The sequence below is a fragment of the Olea europaea genome, unplaced genomic scaffold (assembly GCF_002742605.1).
Source record: "Olea europaea var. sylvestris unplaced genomic scaffold, O_europaea_v1 scaffold572, whole genome shotgun sequence".
NCBI classification, from domain to species: domain Eukaryota; kingdom Viridiplantae; phylum Streptophyta; class Magnoliopsida; order Lamiales; family Oleaceae; genus Olea; species Olea europaea.
Window position 1 is genome coordinate 208004 of NW_019264058.1, and position 17265 is coordinate 225268.

Genomic DNA, 17265 nt, shown 5'->3' on the forward strand with positions numbered 1-17265 from the left:
TTACTTTACATTTTCAAAAAATGTAAAGACTATTTATATTATTTAAACAAATTTGAAAAAATAAATTAAAGATTATTTCATAAAAAAAAAAAAAAGGAACAACACAAAATTGTTAATTTTAGAATATTTCAATTATTAAATTATATAAAAGAAAAATATAAAATTAAATAAATAATTACTTTACCTTTTTTTTAAAATGTAAAGATTATTCATATTATTTAAATAAATTTGAAAAAATAAATTAAAGACAATTTCATAAAAAAAAAAATGGAACAACACAAAATTGTTAATTTTAGAATATTTCAATTATTAAATTATATAAAAGACAATTATAAAAATTAATGAATAATTAATTACATTTTCAAAAAATGACACTATTTATATTATTTAAATAAATTTGACAAAAATAAATTAAAGATTATTTCATAAAATAAAAGGATCAACATTGTTAATTTTACAATATTTTAATTATTATATTATATTGACAATGATAAAAATTAAATAAATAAATAAATAAATACTATTTAATCAAATAAAAAATTTAATTAATTACAAAAATTATAAAAAAACAAATAAAAATTAAATATATATATTTTTTACAAAACAAAGTATACTGTTAAACAGTCTGGGCCGACTGTTAAGTCATGGGTCGATTGTTAACAGTCGACCAAGACTGTTAACAGTCGGTTAGTCGGAAATCGCCATTGCCGACGACAGAGCTTCAAAAATTGCAAAAAATCCACATTTTTGACGCTCCTAGCATGCCCACAATCTAACTATTCATGCCCATGGATCTAATTAAACCGAATAATGTAAAGAAAATGTTAAATTTACTTATTCAATAAATTTTCTACTGAAACAAAAAATCATCATGAAAACTAACCAATTATTTTATTTCCGGTGTAGATGAAGGTCGTTGACTGCGATGTTGGTGTAATTACCGATGATTGATCGATCAAATTTCTGACGACTGTGCGTCGATTTCTTTTTTGTCGATCGATTAGACAAAATTTTTCAAACAGTCTAAAGAGTAAAATCGTCTTTTACTGTAAAGTTTTTTTTTAACTTAATTTGTTTTTCCTTTAATTCATTCAATGGGTCAAAGGCCAATGTCAACTTTTGTTACAGTGACAGAGCCATTTTCGTGTATTTCCTCGTAACTTCTGGGCCCTGGGAAAGAAGCGCGTAAGTATGGAATCGGTCATCAGCTCTTCAGGTTCATGGTTAGCTGGTTAACTCGATTGGGTAAATATAATCGTCCCTATAGATATCCAGCACTGTCCACTGCTGTGTACAGTACTTCAGCCCCCTTTCTTGGCAACTTTTGATGACAAGAATCAAGCTGCTCAACACAATCCAATTGACTCAAACGATGAATTGGTTCGAAGGCATTAGCTGTCTAAATGAGAAAATAAATTGTTATGTTTGGTTGATTTCAATCTTTGTTTTGGGTCATTAAATCAATTGTAACATAAATTCTATATGCCTGGGATGCCGGGAGTACTTATTTGATCAATACATTTATTTACCAATCAGGAATATATATGTACACACACAGAAGTCAGTTCTATCAAAACCAACAGAAGCCCGAAAAGGAAAATAACAAAGAAGATAAAATGAAGTTATGAGGATCAATCCCGAGGGATCAATTATAAAGGAAAGTCTACCCTTCGTTTTGAGCTTCAAGCTTTCTTTTTGAGCTCCAGAAGGTGCTGGTATATCTTGTACTGATCAGGCAATGACTTGGATACACTATCCCTTTGCATGCACCTTTTAGCCCATGCCACAAGCTTAGGGCATTCATCAATCAAGCTCAAGTTACCACAAGTTTCCAATGCATAAAACCAGCTGTAGAATGGTATAAGGGCCACATCTACAAGACCAAAGGTGTTGCCCCCAAAATAAGGCTTCTCTCCTACCTCTGATTCCAACAGTTTGAAGCACTCTATCAGTTCTTCCTTTGCTGCTGCTTGAACTTCATCCGTAGCCGCCCACACTAACTTTCCAGTGCCATATATCTGTAAACAATTCCATACGTGAAGAGTTTAAAGGATGTTTTATATTTCTAATGAATTAAACGTTTAGAGCTGTAATGGAGTCATAAGTGCCCTACACGTCCGTTAATTGAGTTTTTAAAACAATCATAATGTATTTTGAGAGTTTTATACAAGAATCACTTCTAAGATAAGATAAATTAGCATAGCTATAACATATTTGTAATCGCAATCATACTAGTTGTTCAATATTTTCTTACAATTTTGATTGACAATCTTGTCAACACCACATTCATCATCCATTTCAAAAACTATTCTTAAAATTAATGACTCAAATTTTGACAATATTAACATTATCAATCAACACTGCCAAGCATGATTGTAGAACTAGATTAATTCTTCACACTCATGTCATGTAGTAGAGAGAGAAGTATCAGATTTCAGTTGTCTAAAAGTCTGTGATAAAGATAAGGCCTGTTTGTTTGTGATCCTTTAATTTCAAAAATATGAGTATAAAATAGTAATTAATATTGAAACGTGTGAGCTAAAAAAAATTTTTTTTTGATATATGTGTAATATTATTTTAATGAAAAATGTGTAGTTTTAAAAAAAATAATATGGTAGAAAGTGAGAGAATGATTGACAACAAGGGCTAAGTGGTTCAGTCTAATAAGATCTCACTCAAGCTCAAGCATTTATTTTTTGAGCTGATTTAGCTAAAGCTACAAAAGAAGAATAGAAAAGTATTTAGAAGGGCTAAGCAAGAAATAATGACTTTTAGCGGTTATTTTGCGGTGTGTGTATTTAACAAAACGTACCTTTTTGTCGACATAGTCAGCCCAAAACCTCGCACGAGCTCGTTCATAAGGATGAGAAGGCAGGAGAGGAGCCTTGTCCTTCCAGACATCGTCAATATACTGGACAATTATGATAGACTCACATACTGGCTTCCCATTATGGATCAAAACAGGGACTTGTTTATGAACTGGGTTCATATTGAAGAGAAGTGGGCTCTTGTTACTCAAGTCTTCTTCTCTAGATTCATAATCTATGCCTTTTTCTTTTAAGGCTATTCTAACTCTCATCGCAAAGGGACTACTCCAAAGGTCCAGAAGAGTCACTTCTTCACCCATTTTTGTTACCGCCACGCCAAGATTCACTATGCCCACAAATGAACACCAAGTGCCAAAAAGAGCTGAGCTTTACTGTTATGGCTACATCTTGGTAGCTGGCCTTTTATAGAGGAGAAATTCGTAAATTTTATCCAAACGGAGGCCAATTAGATACGTTTTCCGAATGATTATTCTCGAAGGCATGAGATTTTCCAGGCATTTCTCGAGGGGGCGTGGGACTGGGGGTACAAGTTTCTAGGCGTGCCACCTGTGCCCTGAGCATCTATATTTTCAGTTAGCAGGTTCGAGAATGCACAAGTTTGTGCCACACTGTTACGTAACGCGCAATATAATTTAGCAAGGGGAAAAACCCTTTTGGTCCAACCTATCAAATACAGTTCCTACATAATAAAGTAACTAACATGTACGGATACTCCTCTACAAACAAAAATTACAAAATGAAGAAACGGGCGTTTAAATGAAAATTTCATCTTTCAGAAATTATTTTTATTTTTATGTTTATGTTTATTTTTTATTTAATTTTGATGTCTCAAAGAATGTCACGAAACATAAATGATACCGCTTCCATTTATATGCCAGTTCATTCTCAGTCACTACCAGAAAATTAGGTAACATAATATTCTCAAATTAAATCTCATCTTAAATGACGTTATAATGAAAACTACATCCAACACTACCAGAAAATTAGATGCCATAATATTCTCAAATTCAATCTCATCTTAAAAGACTTTATAATAAAACTACATCCAAAATCTAAAACAGTGAATGAAATGCCAAATAAGTAAACTAGCTTCTCTGAAAACAGTATTTGCGGAGAACCGTGCTAGACGAACTGTGCGGGTGATCGCGTGGTTGACATTATACACACATAAGAGGAGGAAAATATTTTTTTACCCACGCAGGACCCACGCCTCGATTGCGAGTGTGCAGTCATCCATAAGGTCGCCACTGTGGGTCATTTAGCATTTTTCATCTGCGGAAGGCAACCCTGCTAAATCATTAGAATTATTTGCCCACTTCCTTGACATAATGCCACTTGACATTTAATCATTGGACTGTTTAAAAAAAAGTTAATTTTTGCCACCAACACTACATTTGTCAAGTAGGTGGACAAAAAATCTATTAAAATGATTTATTCTGGGACCGAAAAACGTGCAAAGTCCCAAGCCACGACAACACCAAAATAATTAATATAAGGCCAAAGCTCCCTCAATAGATTGCAAATATTAACATCCTCCTTCCGTAACTGTTAAGTATCAATAGAAATTATCCCCGACTGCATTTTTTACAGGAAAAACTGCAATGCATCAGATTGGTCGACTGAAAAAATAAATGTAGTACAAAATTGATAATTTCTTCTTTGCTCTATCAACGCCAACAGTGCCACCTCAAGGAGAAAACTTTTGGCCAGTTTTAAACTGAACTCTTTGATCCCAATTTTCACTGGCCGATTAGCTACCACCACAGGAAATTACAACAGCAAAGATCTGAGGTTTTGATGCTGCTATAATGCTCATCTCATCATCACCAATTTAGCATCACCTATATATCATCATACACAGCACAGAATACCAGTCCCACCATCTGTCCGGAAACTGCAAAATTAATCTTTAAAATAATGATTAAAACTAATCTCTAATGATAAACTTATAGTGAGATCAGTGGATTTGATACTTGTCAAAAACTCGCAGATACATTTACTAACGTTGGAGAGAGTGGTAACATTTTAATTTATTTGGCTTGTAAGTTTTGAATAATTTAAAACTTGAACATACGAACTACATATCAGACCTGTTTGCTTAAGATCTGGACGATTGATGATCTCGGCTAAAAGATTTGAGACGCTCAATTAGGCTGGCCTTCAGCGACTCAGGAATTTTTGAAATAAACTTTGGCTTCGCACTACAAATCAACAGCCTCCTGCAGTCACACCATATACATGAGTTGGAGTTTCCAATTTGGATAAATTAAGGAAAAGAATAGAAAGATTTCTAGGAAAATACATGTGTACTTCACTCTGGATGGCAAAAAAAACCCTGTTATATCCAATACCCGCGGGGCCAGCCCCCATTCCCCACCTAATAGGGTACATGCGGGAAGGATGGGACAGGACAGAAGTCATTGCCCTGAGATGGGGGCGGGCAGGTACGGGAACATGGTCCCCGTCTCGTTACTTGCCCCATTTAAACTTCATTTCAAAATACCAGTTTTTTATCATGCAAAAAGATCATTTCTAAAGGAAGTATTAATTTTTCTACAATTTGAAAAGAAGAAATTATTTTCACCAACTAAAAACATTTGAAAGATAAATGCAAATTTAATTTAAAAAAAAAAAAAAAGGACAGCAAACGGATAGGGGACCTGCCCAACCACGCCTTGCCTTAATTGAGTATGGAGGTGGGGATAGGAGACAAAAATACCCAACAAGATGGGGGCGGGGGCAGGACATTCCTACTTCACTCAATCATGAACTAGTGCGACCAATTAATTTTATCTAAGAATATAACTCAGTAACAATATAAAACTCCATCACTAATGTATATGGGGTGAGAAACTACATCTCTCTTAAATCTAACTCCTCAGTAACAGTATGAAACTCCATCACCAATGGTATCCAGGGTGACAAACCACCTCTCTCAATCATTGATAAGTGACATAAAAGGTAATTCAAACTGCAAAATATTGATTGTCCAAATCAACAGTTATCTTCCTGCTCTTTTTCACTGTGATGAATGATTATTGCCTTCACCATAATACTTGACACAATCAGATTGGTTGTGTTCCAAAAAGTTAAGCATGGAAAAAATACTGGCACAACATGAATTGAACATGAAAACACATCACCCTGGAGAAAATACAAGCACAGCATCTTGGGGAAAAAACATGTAATGCATCCTTTAAATTTTACGAAAAAGGGCATGTACCAGATTGGAAAAGGGTCCAGAATGATGATTTGAATTTCAGGATGAATTCAAGGAAGGAAAAGGGACGAATTGAATGAAAATAAGAAATATGCTAAGGCACCCTTTTAAGATAATATATGAAACAAGCAAGAAAGTTAAAATGAAAATTTGGATGACTTCTGAAGTTGTTAAAGCATTAAAAAGGAAAATGATAACTCCAAAAGTCAATGAGAAACTATACGAAAATTTTAATTGATCAAATTTGTTCCAAGTGAATCGACATTTCTTACAAGTACGATGATTTTGACCACATGGCCTTCAAGTACAGCTTCTATACCCTTCTTGGATAAAGGGTGAACATTGTGAGCGACTTTTTTACGTAATGATGAGCATAAGAGTTTTAAGAACTAAAAGGAACAGTGCAGTAGTAACAAATGCAAAAATATTTACTTCCAATCCTCTTTTTTTTTTTTTTTTTTTTTTTTTTTTAAATTCGCAATTCACTCTGGATTTTTATGGTAAATTTTTTGCATGTAAATACGATAATGAAACTCTCGATGATCTAATCATTGCAATAGCATGAATAACAATATCATTCAATTCAAGCATTAACATGAAGTGAAAACGATAACTTTCAAGTAACTGAGAAATTATAGAACTTTTAAATTGATCGATCTAGTTCCAACCGAAGCTAGGTTTCTTAAAAACTACAATATTTAGACTTCATGGGCTTCTCGAATGGCGTTGCCATCATTTGAACAAAAACTTTCACTTAAATGATAAATAGAAAAGGAGTAGGAACTACAATGAATAGTGTAGTAGCATTAATTCAAGAAACTACCAATATCATTCACTTCAAGCACTAACACGAAGTGATTCAAGTAATTGAGAAATTATAGAACTTTTAAATTGGTCGATCTAGTTCCAATTGAAGCTAGGTTTCTTAAAAGCTACAATATTTTGACTTCATGGGCTTCTCGAATGGCGTTGTCATAATTTTGAACAAAAACTTTCACTTAAATGATAAATAGAAAAGGAGCAGCAACTACGATGAATAGTGTAGTAGCAATAAATGCAAGAAACTTTACTTCCATAATTTAGTGGGTACTTAGCAAGAACTTGAGATCTAATTGCCTAAAAATCAAACGAATATATGTGAATTCTCTTTAATAGCTTAAATTTATAAATGAGATGGTTAATATGGTACCAGACCAGGACAAAAAGATTTTGACATGAGATGGTTAACAACTTTATATTGATTTCTTAAGACTAGGATAATTTTGACTTCATGGGCTTCTAAGCTTTCTACTCCCTTCACAGATGAAGATGGAACATTTTGACTTGACTATGGTAATTTTTATACGAATGAAGTACAAACAAGGTAGAAACTAGAATGTAAATGCATTAGCTACTTCACGATAACTCTGTATTTCATCTATGGTTATTTTTATGTGAATGAAGTACAAACGACGTAAAAACAATAATGTAAATGCATTAGCTACTTCACAATAACTCGGTATTTAATCCTGTATAGATAATAAATCTTTAGTCTCTATATTCAATAATGAATTGCTTCTTGATCATAGCAAAATCAAATCAATATCATATAACAAAGCTAACAAATCAATTTATCATCAAGAATAGTATAATAAAAAACTTATATCCATGCCAAATTCAAACATGGAGAACTAATATGATCCAATGGAATTTGGTATGCCAACGATTAAGCACCTTCTTGACTATCAAGGCACGTGATTCTAGGAGTAATTAGTGCCTTGTTCCCCTCAATGTAAATGATCTAAATCTCAACCCCTTAAACGTGGATATACGGATTATGTTTGCCTTCTTTTCTCATTGGCATCTAATCAAGCTCTGGAGTTCTCATTAAGTTTTCTTATCATTCGCGTAGAGCATTACTGATAATGCATGTAGCTCACCTACTAATGAAATATCCCATGGAACATCCTCCTCTTCTTTCATTAATGTCTCTTGTAGTGCCCCATTAGGCCTGTAGCTCATTTGTCAAGGATGAAGAGATGAAAAGGATAAGGATAGCATACCAAACTTTTCCGATTGTATAACCTATGGTTCCTCACTTGGGGAAGGAGTAGATACCATGGTATAAGGGCGCACTACCTCAACGATATTATTCAATCTTAAAATGCTATTCAAGTGGTGCAATATACCCCAAGCTAGTTAGATGTCAAATTCCTAGAAGATCTTTTAGTCAAATTTTCATTCTGGGACATATTACCATGTTCAAAGTCCAAGTGACGAATATATTGGTCTTACTCCTTGATAGAGTGGCCCTAACTTGGGTTTAAAATTGATCAAATCTGTTTGAAGTTAATATAGGTTTCCAAAAAGTAAAATAATTTCACTTCATGGGCTTCTCAAATGGATAACACCCTTGCCCAAAATCAAGGGAGGACATTTTAACTAATTGTCTTTGCAAAAATATGAAGTAGAGAAGAGGTAGGAAAAAAAAATGAAAAGTTCATTAGTAATAAATGCAAGAAACCGTACTTCCTACAATCCCATCATTCTTTTAACTCGTTACTAATTCAGGATTTGATACCAATATATACATGATAATTTTTCCATCTCTAAACCCTAATTAATAAATTTCCCCTTGATGATCCCTCTAGAAACCTTTAATTCCTCACCCTTGTAAAAAGGGTCCAATCGTTCCCCCCACCAATTTCACAAAGAACATCCCCCTTCATCTCCGTCCCCCAACCCTATGTTCCTAAAGCATCATACCAAATTTTCAATTTCACAAGCTTCCTTTCCTCCTTCCTCGTCTCTCCCACTTTCCCCTACAAATATCTTCTCATCTTTCCTATGTCATCGTGTCTTTCCTGTAACAAATGCTTTTGAGTGGTCAACAATGACAAATCAATCTTCTCGTCTTCTTCCTTCGATTTGAGGTTTCAACATCACTCATCACGAGAATTAACATTTCTTCAAGATTATTTCTTCACTTCCATTAATATTCCGCTAATATTGATCGTTTCATTTACAATGTGAAATTCTGGTGTGGTGGCACGGCTACCGTGCAACCATCCTAGGTTGCGTGTTCGCTTGCAAATTGAAGGATCTTGTCCATATCCTAAACCAGTACTTTGTCATGGCGTCTCGGGACAGGTTTGGTGCTCAAAGTGAAGAGTCTGAGCACCATAAAATACTATATACATGATAAATCTTTCATCTCTAAACCTAATTAACAAATTTCCTCTTGTTGATCTTGAATCTGATCAATATTAAAGGAACAAATATCTGCTCATCAAGCCTTGAGTAACATAAGATGTGAAGTTCTATTAATCCATAGCATTTACAAATTTGGCTACAAAATTGCTTTTCTCACTAATTATTTGATTGTTATATTTTCTTACTGATCTCAAAGTGCTGGCTATTAAAGACATTTATTGAACTCTGTAACTCTGTTAATCATATTCATAATATTCAAGATGAGATTAAAACAAGAGCTATAATTAATATTATGATCTAATTGTTGATGCACATAACCAGCACAAAGCAGAGGATTATTGTGCTATAGTCATCTTATCCTGAGTCATTAATTCTTCTTTCTTTGACTAGTCATCACTCGAATAAAATTCATATTTTCAACATAGAATAATTGTTTCCTTATGGAAGCACATTCATGCTTTTGATGTAACATTAATTTGTTCCTACATACCAGCTCAATATTCTAGTATCTCGTGTTGCAGCCTTTCTATAGTTCACACTGGTAATTTTCATAAAATGTGGGCACCACATTGCCATCAAGTGGTCATTGTCGGTACTTGGTGCGCCAAAAACATTTTCAACATTAGATAGCTATTTAAGGTATAACTAATCAGAATCAAGTTCGCTTGGCAAGAGAGAGATGACGGGAATTTTAAAGAAAGAGGCCTAGTCAAAGACAACTATGCTGTCCCATGTGATGTTAGTCAATATGAAGAATTATAAATTCAAAACTAATATCAGGTGATTAAATGCTGATCACTTGTGTCAATGATTTCAACTATACGATGATTTTTCTGTTTTATCAATAATTTTAAGCTACATAAAAGGAAGTTCAATAATTCTGATTTTGAGACTACGAGGATTGAGAATAGTTGTTACTTGTTACCAACTTGTTACCAATTTATTACTATATCTATGACAATCAAAAAGCGGAACTATTACACGAAGGCGCAATGCATCAAATGCCCCTTTGCACAGAAAACGAATAAACTCTAAAGATAAACAATCATATTTTAAACAAGCCAGAGATGCAAAAACTTACTTCTTCTCATGGTCATGCAATGTCTCACTGCCTGCTTCTTTTGCACACAACTTTTTGCTCGAGTGCATGAATTTAGAAACTTCATCAGACCAACCACAGGATCGCAGAAATAAGGAAGCTTCTTTCCCAATTCTGAAGGATACAAAAAGCAATAATTAGTAATCACTTTGTTGAAGCATAATATGAGCGACATCCATTTGAAATATTATCAGTACTTATGGAAAGAAGCAAAACCTTCCACATTCAACACACAAATAAAGCTGCAAAATGAAGGTGATATAATTATCTTTTCAAATTATGCAGCCAAGATATGCTAACTTTTCATAACAGTTGAAATATGAGAAGGATCGCACTGTTCAAGGATGAACACACAAATAAAACCTTTCCACATTCAACACACAAGTGGAATTTGGGGACAAAGGTACTACACTGCACAAAGGTGGGAAACCCAAGTGTAATTTTCCCAATGAAAATAGAGTTTGGTTTAAACAAATTATCTTGGGTAATAAACCAATGTCAAAGTTTCGATAAAGAATCATGGCCACAAGAAGAGAACGTAAATTGAAGTATTTTGACGCCTCACAAGATTCTAAGAGATAATATAGTTCACGAAAAACAAATGATAATTATGACAAGAAAAATAATCCCCAACAAAAAAGTAGTTTGGACTGATCCATGGCAAAAAGAAGCAACAATGGCACACACAAATCTTAAAAGATGTGGGGAATTTTTTGTTAGGGAGAACTGTTTCACTACTGTAAACTGCTTATCGAAGATGCCATCTTAAATGACTTCCAGAGTAAATGAAGTGAAAAATATGTCCAAGTTTCAAGCTTTCCTCGATAATATCAAAAAAAGGTGCAATGGTGGGGAAAGAAATTAAAAGCTTCAGAAACAAAAGTAACGTACAATTCCTTGAATGCTTCCACTTCTGCACATGATTTAGCATCTTTGGCAAACAAAATGCACAGATCTCCCTGTTTTTTCCTCTTCAATCCGGAGTTATTAGAGGGGTTGTTGCTACAACCATTCAGCAAATCCTGACAATCCGGAGTTCTTGCTGATGCCAATGTGGTTTTTGTGTCATTAGCTCCACGTAGACTTCCATCTAAGGTATCATGTTCCATACTCCTAATATTTCCGTTACTGCTTGCCATGGGAGAGGATCCATTCTTATCAACATGAATTGATGTTATTGACTTAATTTTGCTCACACCATTTCTCTCAGTTAAAGACTCCACTTTTTTATCTTTTCCCGTCAGAGTAAATGATGGTGCAGCATTGCCAATTTTTCCATTGGACTCTCTCTTGTGAACAACAATTTTCATATTCCGCGTAGCAGGGAGCTTTTCGATACTTGATTTCTCAGAGACACTGAACTTCCTTTCGGGACTAGAATGCCCTTTATCGACCTTAGATGAGATCGAATTATTTGTCATTGAATTGTCATAGTGATCTTGTTCCATACTCAGTGGCTTCACCAAACCACCTGACTTTTGGGTTATGGATGTGTCATGGCCATTGGTCTCAATGGATTTGGTAGAATTATTTGCCTCAATATGACAGTCAGAAAATTGTTTTGAGCCCGCTGGTTTCTCTAAATAACCCGACTTTTGAATCTTGGTTGTAGTACTGCCATTCAACTCATGGGGCATTAATCCATTGGCTACCAAATCTGTGTTGGCTGATCGTGGCCTCTGTTTCGTACGAGAGAAGAAAAGGATATAGACCTTTTCTGACAAAACCTCCCTCAATGTAGAGAGTGAAACATAAGAATCATCACAGCAGTACCAATGGCCCAATGCATCCTGAAAGTTTGAAAATGAAATCAGCCCATGAAAAGAGTTGCCAGTTGACTTGAACTTGCATGAAAAAAAATAAGGAATGTAACTGACTTAGATGAGAAGGACAAGACCTTGATATATGCATAATAGTGCCCAGAATCAGGTGAAAAGCCTGAATGTACAATGGTGCCAAATAGATTGTACTCTGGATATGGATCCTGCAAAAGCCAAAAAAATATATTCTACAGTTAAGCATAAAAGCTAAACAGCGTTTTGAATTCCAATTAAGTCATAATATCAAGCATGATATGATAAGGAATGTTATCCAGATTAAATTCTTTAATATCGCCATTAACCATATCTTGCTTCGAATTTTCAATCACTTGAAGTGTAAAGTAAATGACAATCAGTTCAAATGCGTTCTAAATTTCCAAAAAAGATATAATTCTAGATTGTGGCACATGAAAAGTCTAATACACCTAGCTGCAGCAAACGGTTAAAAAAGTACACAACTCCAGGATGGTTTAACAGCATACATGGAGAGCAGATTGCAGGCCAATTATAGTTTAATAATTACTTACTCTGAGTAATAAAATTCATTTTTGCTTCAGTAGGCTTGCCTCAGAAATTAAGAGAGTAAAACACAATAAGCGAAAAATAACAGGGCAAGGCTGGGAAGAAAACTAGTTAAAAAAAAAAAAAAAAAAAATTTTTGAGGGCCATTAGGAAGAACTTCTAAAGGTACATGCAGGAAACCACAATATTTTGACACATGCTAGGAGTATCAAAGTTGAAACAAGCATGATGTTGACTACAGAGTGTAGGAAAAATGCAAGGTCTTTGACAGATCAGAATGGGGAGCCATGTCTTGAGGTTGGGAGGGGCTTGAACATGAGGATGAGAGGTATAATGAGGTGGGAGTAGAATGACCATGTTGATAAGGGTACAGAGAAGGGGTGAAAGTCATGGAGGCAAGAATGAGGAATACAATGAGAAGGAAGATTTCTTGCATACTTCTGTCTCTATATGCGCATGATACGTTTTTACCTATGTTTGGCTAATACCCCGAAATTTTACAGTGTAATTTGGGGCATTATGTGATTTTAAGAAGCTTCTAGGGCAATTAGCATGTTTTAAAACTTTTAAGGAGCTAAGTGCAAATTAGAAAAATTATCCTATTGGTTGAAAAAAAAAAAAATACTATTATAGTGCAAATATAGGTTTTAAGAGATTATTATTTGGGAAAAGTCAATTATTGCGCACTTTAGCAATTTTTAAAAAGTTTTAAGTACTAAAGTGAAAATCATGAGAAAGCTTTAAGAAGCATAAATTGAAGTCTTGACGATATTGTCAACTGGAACATTGTTTTTGGGAGGGGATTACAAGATTGGGAAGTGGATGATTATGCCCTGCTATTGACCTCTTTGTATGAAGTGCATATCAGGGTAGGAGAGAGTGACCACATCAGGTGGACGCTGGCAAGAGATGACATTTTCTCAGTTAGCACTTATTTTATATCCTTATTGGGATCTGCAGAGAATTCATTCCATTGGAAGAGGGTCTGGAAGAGTAAACTGTCTCCAAGGGTGACGTTTTTACTATAGACGGTAGTGAGGGGACAAATGTTAACGGCGGATAATCTTCGATTGAGGGGGTTTTATATTATAGATTGGTGTCATATGTGCAAAAAAGATAGGGAAACGATTGACCATTTGTTTTTCCATTGTGATGGTGCTCGTTTGCTGTGGAATGATATTCTGGCTTATCAACATATGTATTGGGTAATGCCAAGGCGTATATAAGATATGTTGAAGGCATGTAGAAGAAAGTTTCGTGACAAAGAAAGTAAATTTGTTTGGGACCTTATTCCAGGCTTCATTGTTTGGTATGTGTGGAGAGAAAGAAACAGACGCTGTTTTGATGATCAAATAAGGACTTTAGAGCAGTTTAGAGAATTATTTTATTTGACATTGTGATGAGGACATCGGACACGTTTACTTATTTTATTTAAACTTTATTTATTTTCTTGGACTATTATTTAAATTTAGACTTGTATGGGCTCGGGCCCAAGCTCGTTAGGATTACTTTACTATTTAAACCTACTTTGCATTGTAATTTTCAGTTGATGATGAATGAATAATTATTTTGGCAGCTTATGACGCATCCCTCCCCTTATTCTATTCTCTTCTGTTAAATTCTTCTTCTTCCCCCCCTTTAATTCCCCATTCTTCTCTTTAATTCCCTCTCCCTATAGATCTGTTCTATTTCTCAATTAATTATCTCGTTGGTGCTGCATCAAATTTGGTATCAGAGCCTAAACTTCGGTAATCTCTCATCTCCAATCCAAAATCTAGGTTTTTTCTGCAATTTCAATTCACACCCTAGCAGCAAAAAAAATTCGTGTTACTGTTCAAAGGTACTATTCACACCCGAAAATTCTTTTTTTTGTATTATCAGCTTCAAAAAAAAAGTTCCTGTTCACGCCCTAAAAAAAAAAAATCTCGTTTTTTTCCAGCTACTGTTGCTCATAAATAAAAAAAAATAATTGTGATGTTCCACAAATCCTAAACCCTAGCATTCAAGCCCACTTAGCCCTTCAGCCCATATATTTCATCTCTATAACCTACTCCATTCATTTTTTTTATTAAAACATTTGGGCTATAAGCTAGTGGTCCAAATTACTCCCAAAGCCCACTAAATGCACAACCCATCTCTCATCATGTATTTAGCCAATCCACTTGTTTTCCAGCCCAATAAACACTAAATCCAACCCACTTATCACATATTATCACAATCGGCCCAACACCATTCAACCCATAACCGGTCCCAAATTCGCGCAGCCCATAACCCTAGCCCATTATATATAACACTTAACCCCGCCCACATCTACAATGCCCAATCAACCCAAACCCTAAGCTCCTCCTTCCTCGTCGGTATCCCACAGTCACCACACTTTCTGCGACCGCCCTCACCGCCAATCGCTAGCAACCCACTGCCACGCCAGTTGTCACCCGAAGTTCAGTTTTCGCTTTACTTTTCACATCGGTGGACTTCTTCCGAGTTCAGAGTGCCAGGGAGATTTGTTGAATTGGATTTGACTTATTATTTGCATTGGGACAGCTTGTTAAAGCTCTTGAGGATTAGTGTTCCATTCAGTGACTCGACTACTTAGGAGTATTCCATTATAATTTTCTACTGGAGACGTGCCAACTGGGGAATCATAATTGGGCACAGTTTTGATTCTTTGGGTCCTGAAGTACATCGCCATCAAGTTTGAGCTTCCGTGGGCACCATCGCTGCCACTAAACAATAGGGAGTGCTTGATTTATATTTGTCATTGGTTTACAATACTGCTTCATTTAAAATTGCATTAATTAAATTTTTGTGATGTTATTCTACCAATATTTCTAAAGTCACGTGACTCAATCAGTTGATTTTGTCAAAACCCTATTTTACCCTACTTATGTTACATGATTAGTTTTTAACTAGTATTTGATCCGTGCTTTATTATTTTACATAGATCAGCAGTATTAGCTTGCCATATTTGAATTTATTTAACCCTGAAAAAAATGCTTTGTTTGTTATTTTTCATTTTTTACATTTATTGTTCATTGATCTCATCATTGCAAAACATTTAGCTGGTATTACATTGCATGTAGTTGCGTAGTGGTCGTCTTATCGTCTCTATTTTCAATACATTGACCATGGATCCATTCCCATTTGATGCACTCACTAGACAATTAGTGCAACTTGCCACTAGCCTATCGACTATCCAATCAGATATAATTGCTACTCGTGAGAGAAAGAAACTAGCTGATAAGTTGAGCAATTTTAAGCAAACCCCTCGTTTGATTGACACTAATTCTGAAGCGTCTCATAATAGACAATATCATTGTGGACAAAGTGATCAAAAATATTTTTGACACGATCGTAGGAATAGGGATCAGGTTCGTGAGCGAGAACAAGGCCATCATGATGAGCGTTTCTTTAGAGACATTGACTTAGATACTCCTACTTTCGATGGTTGTTTAGATCATGAAATTTTTACCCAATGGAACACCCTTACACAAGAGAATCGGCTAGTAACTGAATACATTGCTCAATTTAAGAAATTTCGAGTGAAATGTCATGTCGTCGAGGATGAGGCCCTGACTTTAAGTAGGTTTATACAAGGTCTACGAGATGAACTTAGGTGTGAGCTTTTCTTTCGAGGCATCACTACTATTGATCAAGCTTACTCTTCAGCTCGGGAATACGAGTTACTTATTAGTACTGCATATGAAAAGCGTGATCACCAGCGTTCACCCATCTCATTAGCGTCATCTCATCATAAGTCTATCATAGAGCCTTCCCAATCTAGTGTTCCTTCCCTTTGGAAAAATAAGTGTGAAGGTCGTGATAGCTCAAGGTCGTATTCTTCATGTAGAAAGTGTAACGGCAATCATCCTTCGATTTCATTGGCTCCACTTCCTCTTGTTAAGTCCCTTCTAGGACCTCCCTCGTCTAGTGTTCCTCCCATTTGGAAAAATAAGTGTAAAGGTCGTGATAGTCCAAGGCCCCTTCTCCTTATAGAAGGCGTATTGATAACCATTCTTCCGTCTCATTAGCTCCACCTCCACCTGTTAAGTCTCTTCTAGGACCTCCCCCGTCTAATGTTCCTCAAATCTTGGAAAATAAGAGTAAAATTTTTGAAACTCCAGAGACTTCTTCTCAACTGCTATGCATCAGCCAAAAGGACTTTGGTCATATCTCTTCCAAATGTCCTAACCGAACATTAGTCATAGAAGAACGAAAGGATGTAATAGAAGAGTCATTAAAAGATCAAATCTATGAACCTAAATTTGAAGAATGTGATGACTTGAATGATATTGAGGACACTTCCTTATGTAGTATCAGGACTTTTTCTATGAATCTAGGGGTTGTACCCCTTGTTCCTGATACCCCTCAGTTAAATGTTGTGTGTCATACTCTTTTCCAACCCAAAGGTACGAATGATTTGTGTAGTCATGTCCTTTTCTAGTAAAATCTTGAGAATTGGGATTTGATCCTCCCAATAATTTGAATTGCATATAACAATTTTGTGCATCGATTTATCGGTACAAGTTCCATCGAAGCTATTCATGGTTATAAGTCTAGGAAACCTTTAGACCTTATTCCAAT

General features: G+C 35.2%; 2 protein-coding genes across 4 annotated transcripts in view; both read right to left on the bottom strand.

Moving 5' to 3' along the window:
• Nucleotides 1–1501: 1501 nt before the first annotated feature.
• Nucleotides 1502–3386, bottom strand: LOC111389263 (probable glutathione S-transferase parC). The gene is made up of 2 exons (XM_023014175.1): nucleotides 2813–3386; nucleotides 1502–2018 (listed from the first exon to the last, which is right to left on the bottom strand). The coding sequence occupies exons 1-2, from the start codon at nucleotides 3125–3127 to the stop codon at nucleotides 1683–1685; spliced, it is 651 nt and encodes a 216-aa protein (XP_022869943.1). The 5' UTR covers nucleotides 3128–3386; the 3' UTR covers nucleotides 1502–1682.
• Nucleotides 3387–4311: 925 nt separating this feature from the next.
• LOC111389262 (ubiquitin carboxyl-terminal hydrolase 25-like) overlaps nucleotides 4312–17265 on the bottom strand; it is a 22749-nt gene continuing 9795 nt past the window's right edge. The window contains exons 5-9 of one of the 3 annotated variants that reach the window (XM_023014174.1): nucleotides 12237–12323; nucleotides 11231–12129; nucleotides 10322–10453; nucleotides 4919–5047; nucleotides 4312–4711 (exon numbers count right to left, since the gene is read on the bottom strand). In XM_023014174.1, the coding sequence (XP_022869942.1) occupies nucleotides 4927–5047; nucleotides 10322–10453; nucleotides 11231–12129; nucleotides 12237–12323 (1239 nt within the window). In that variant the 3' untranslated portion in view covers nucleotides 4312–4711; nucleotides 4919–4926. Of the gene's footprint in view, nucleotides 4736–4918; nucleotides 5048–10321; nucleotides 10454–11230; nucleotides 12130–12236; nucleotides 12324–17265 lie in introns of all 3 variants that reach the window. The other 2 variants (XM_023014173.1, XM_023014172.1) reach the window with 2 other exon arrangements.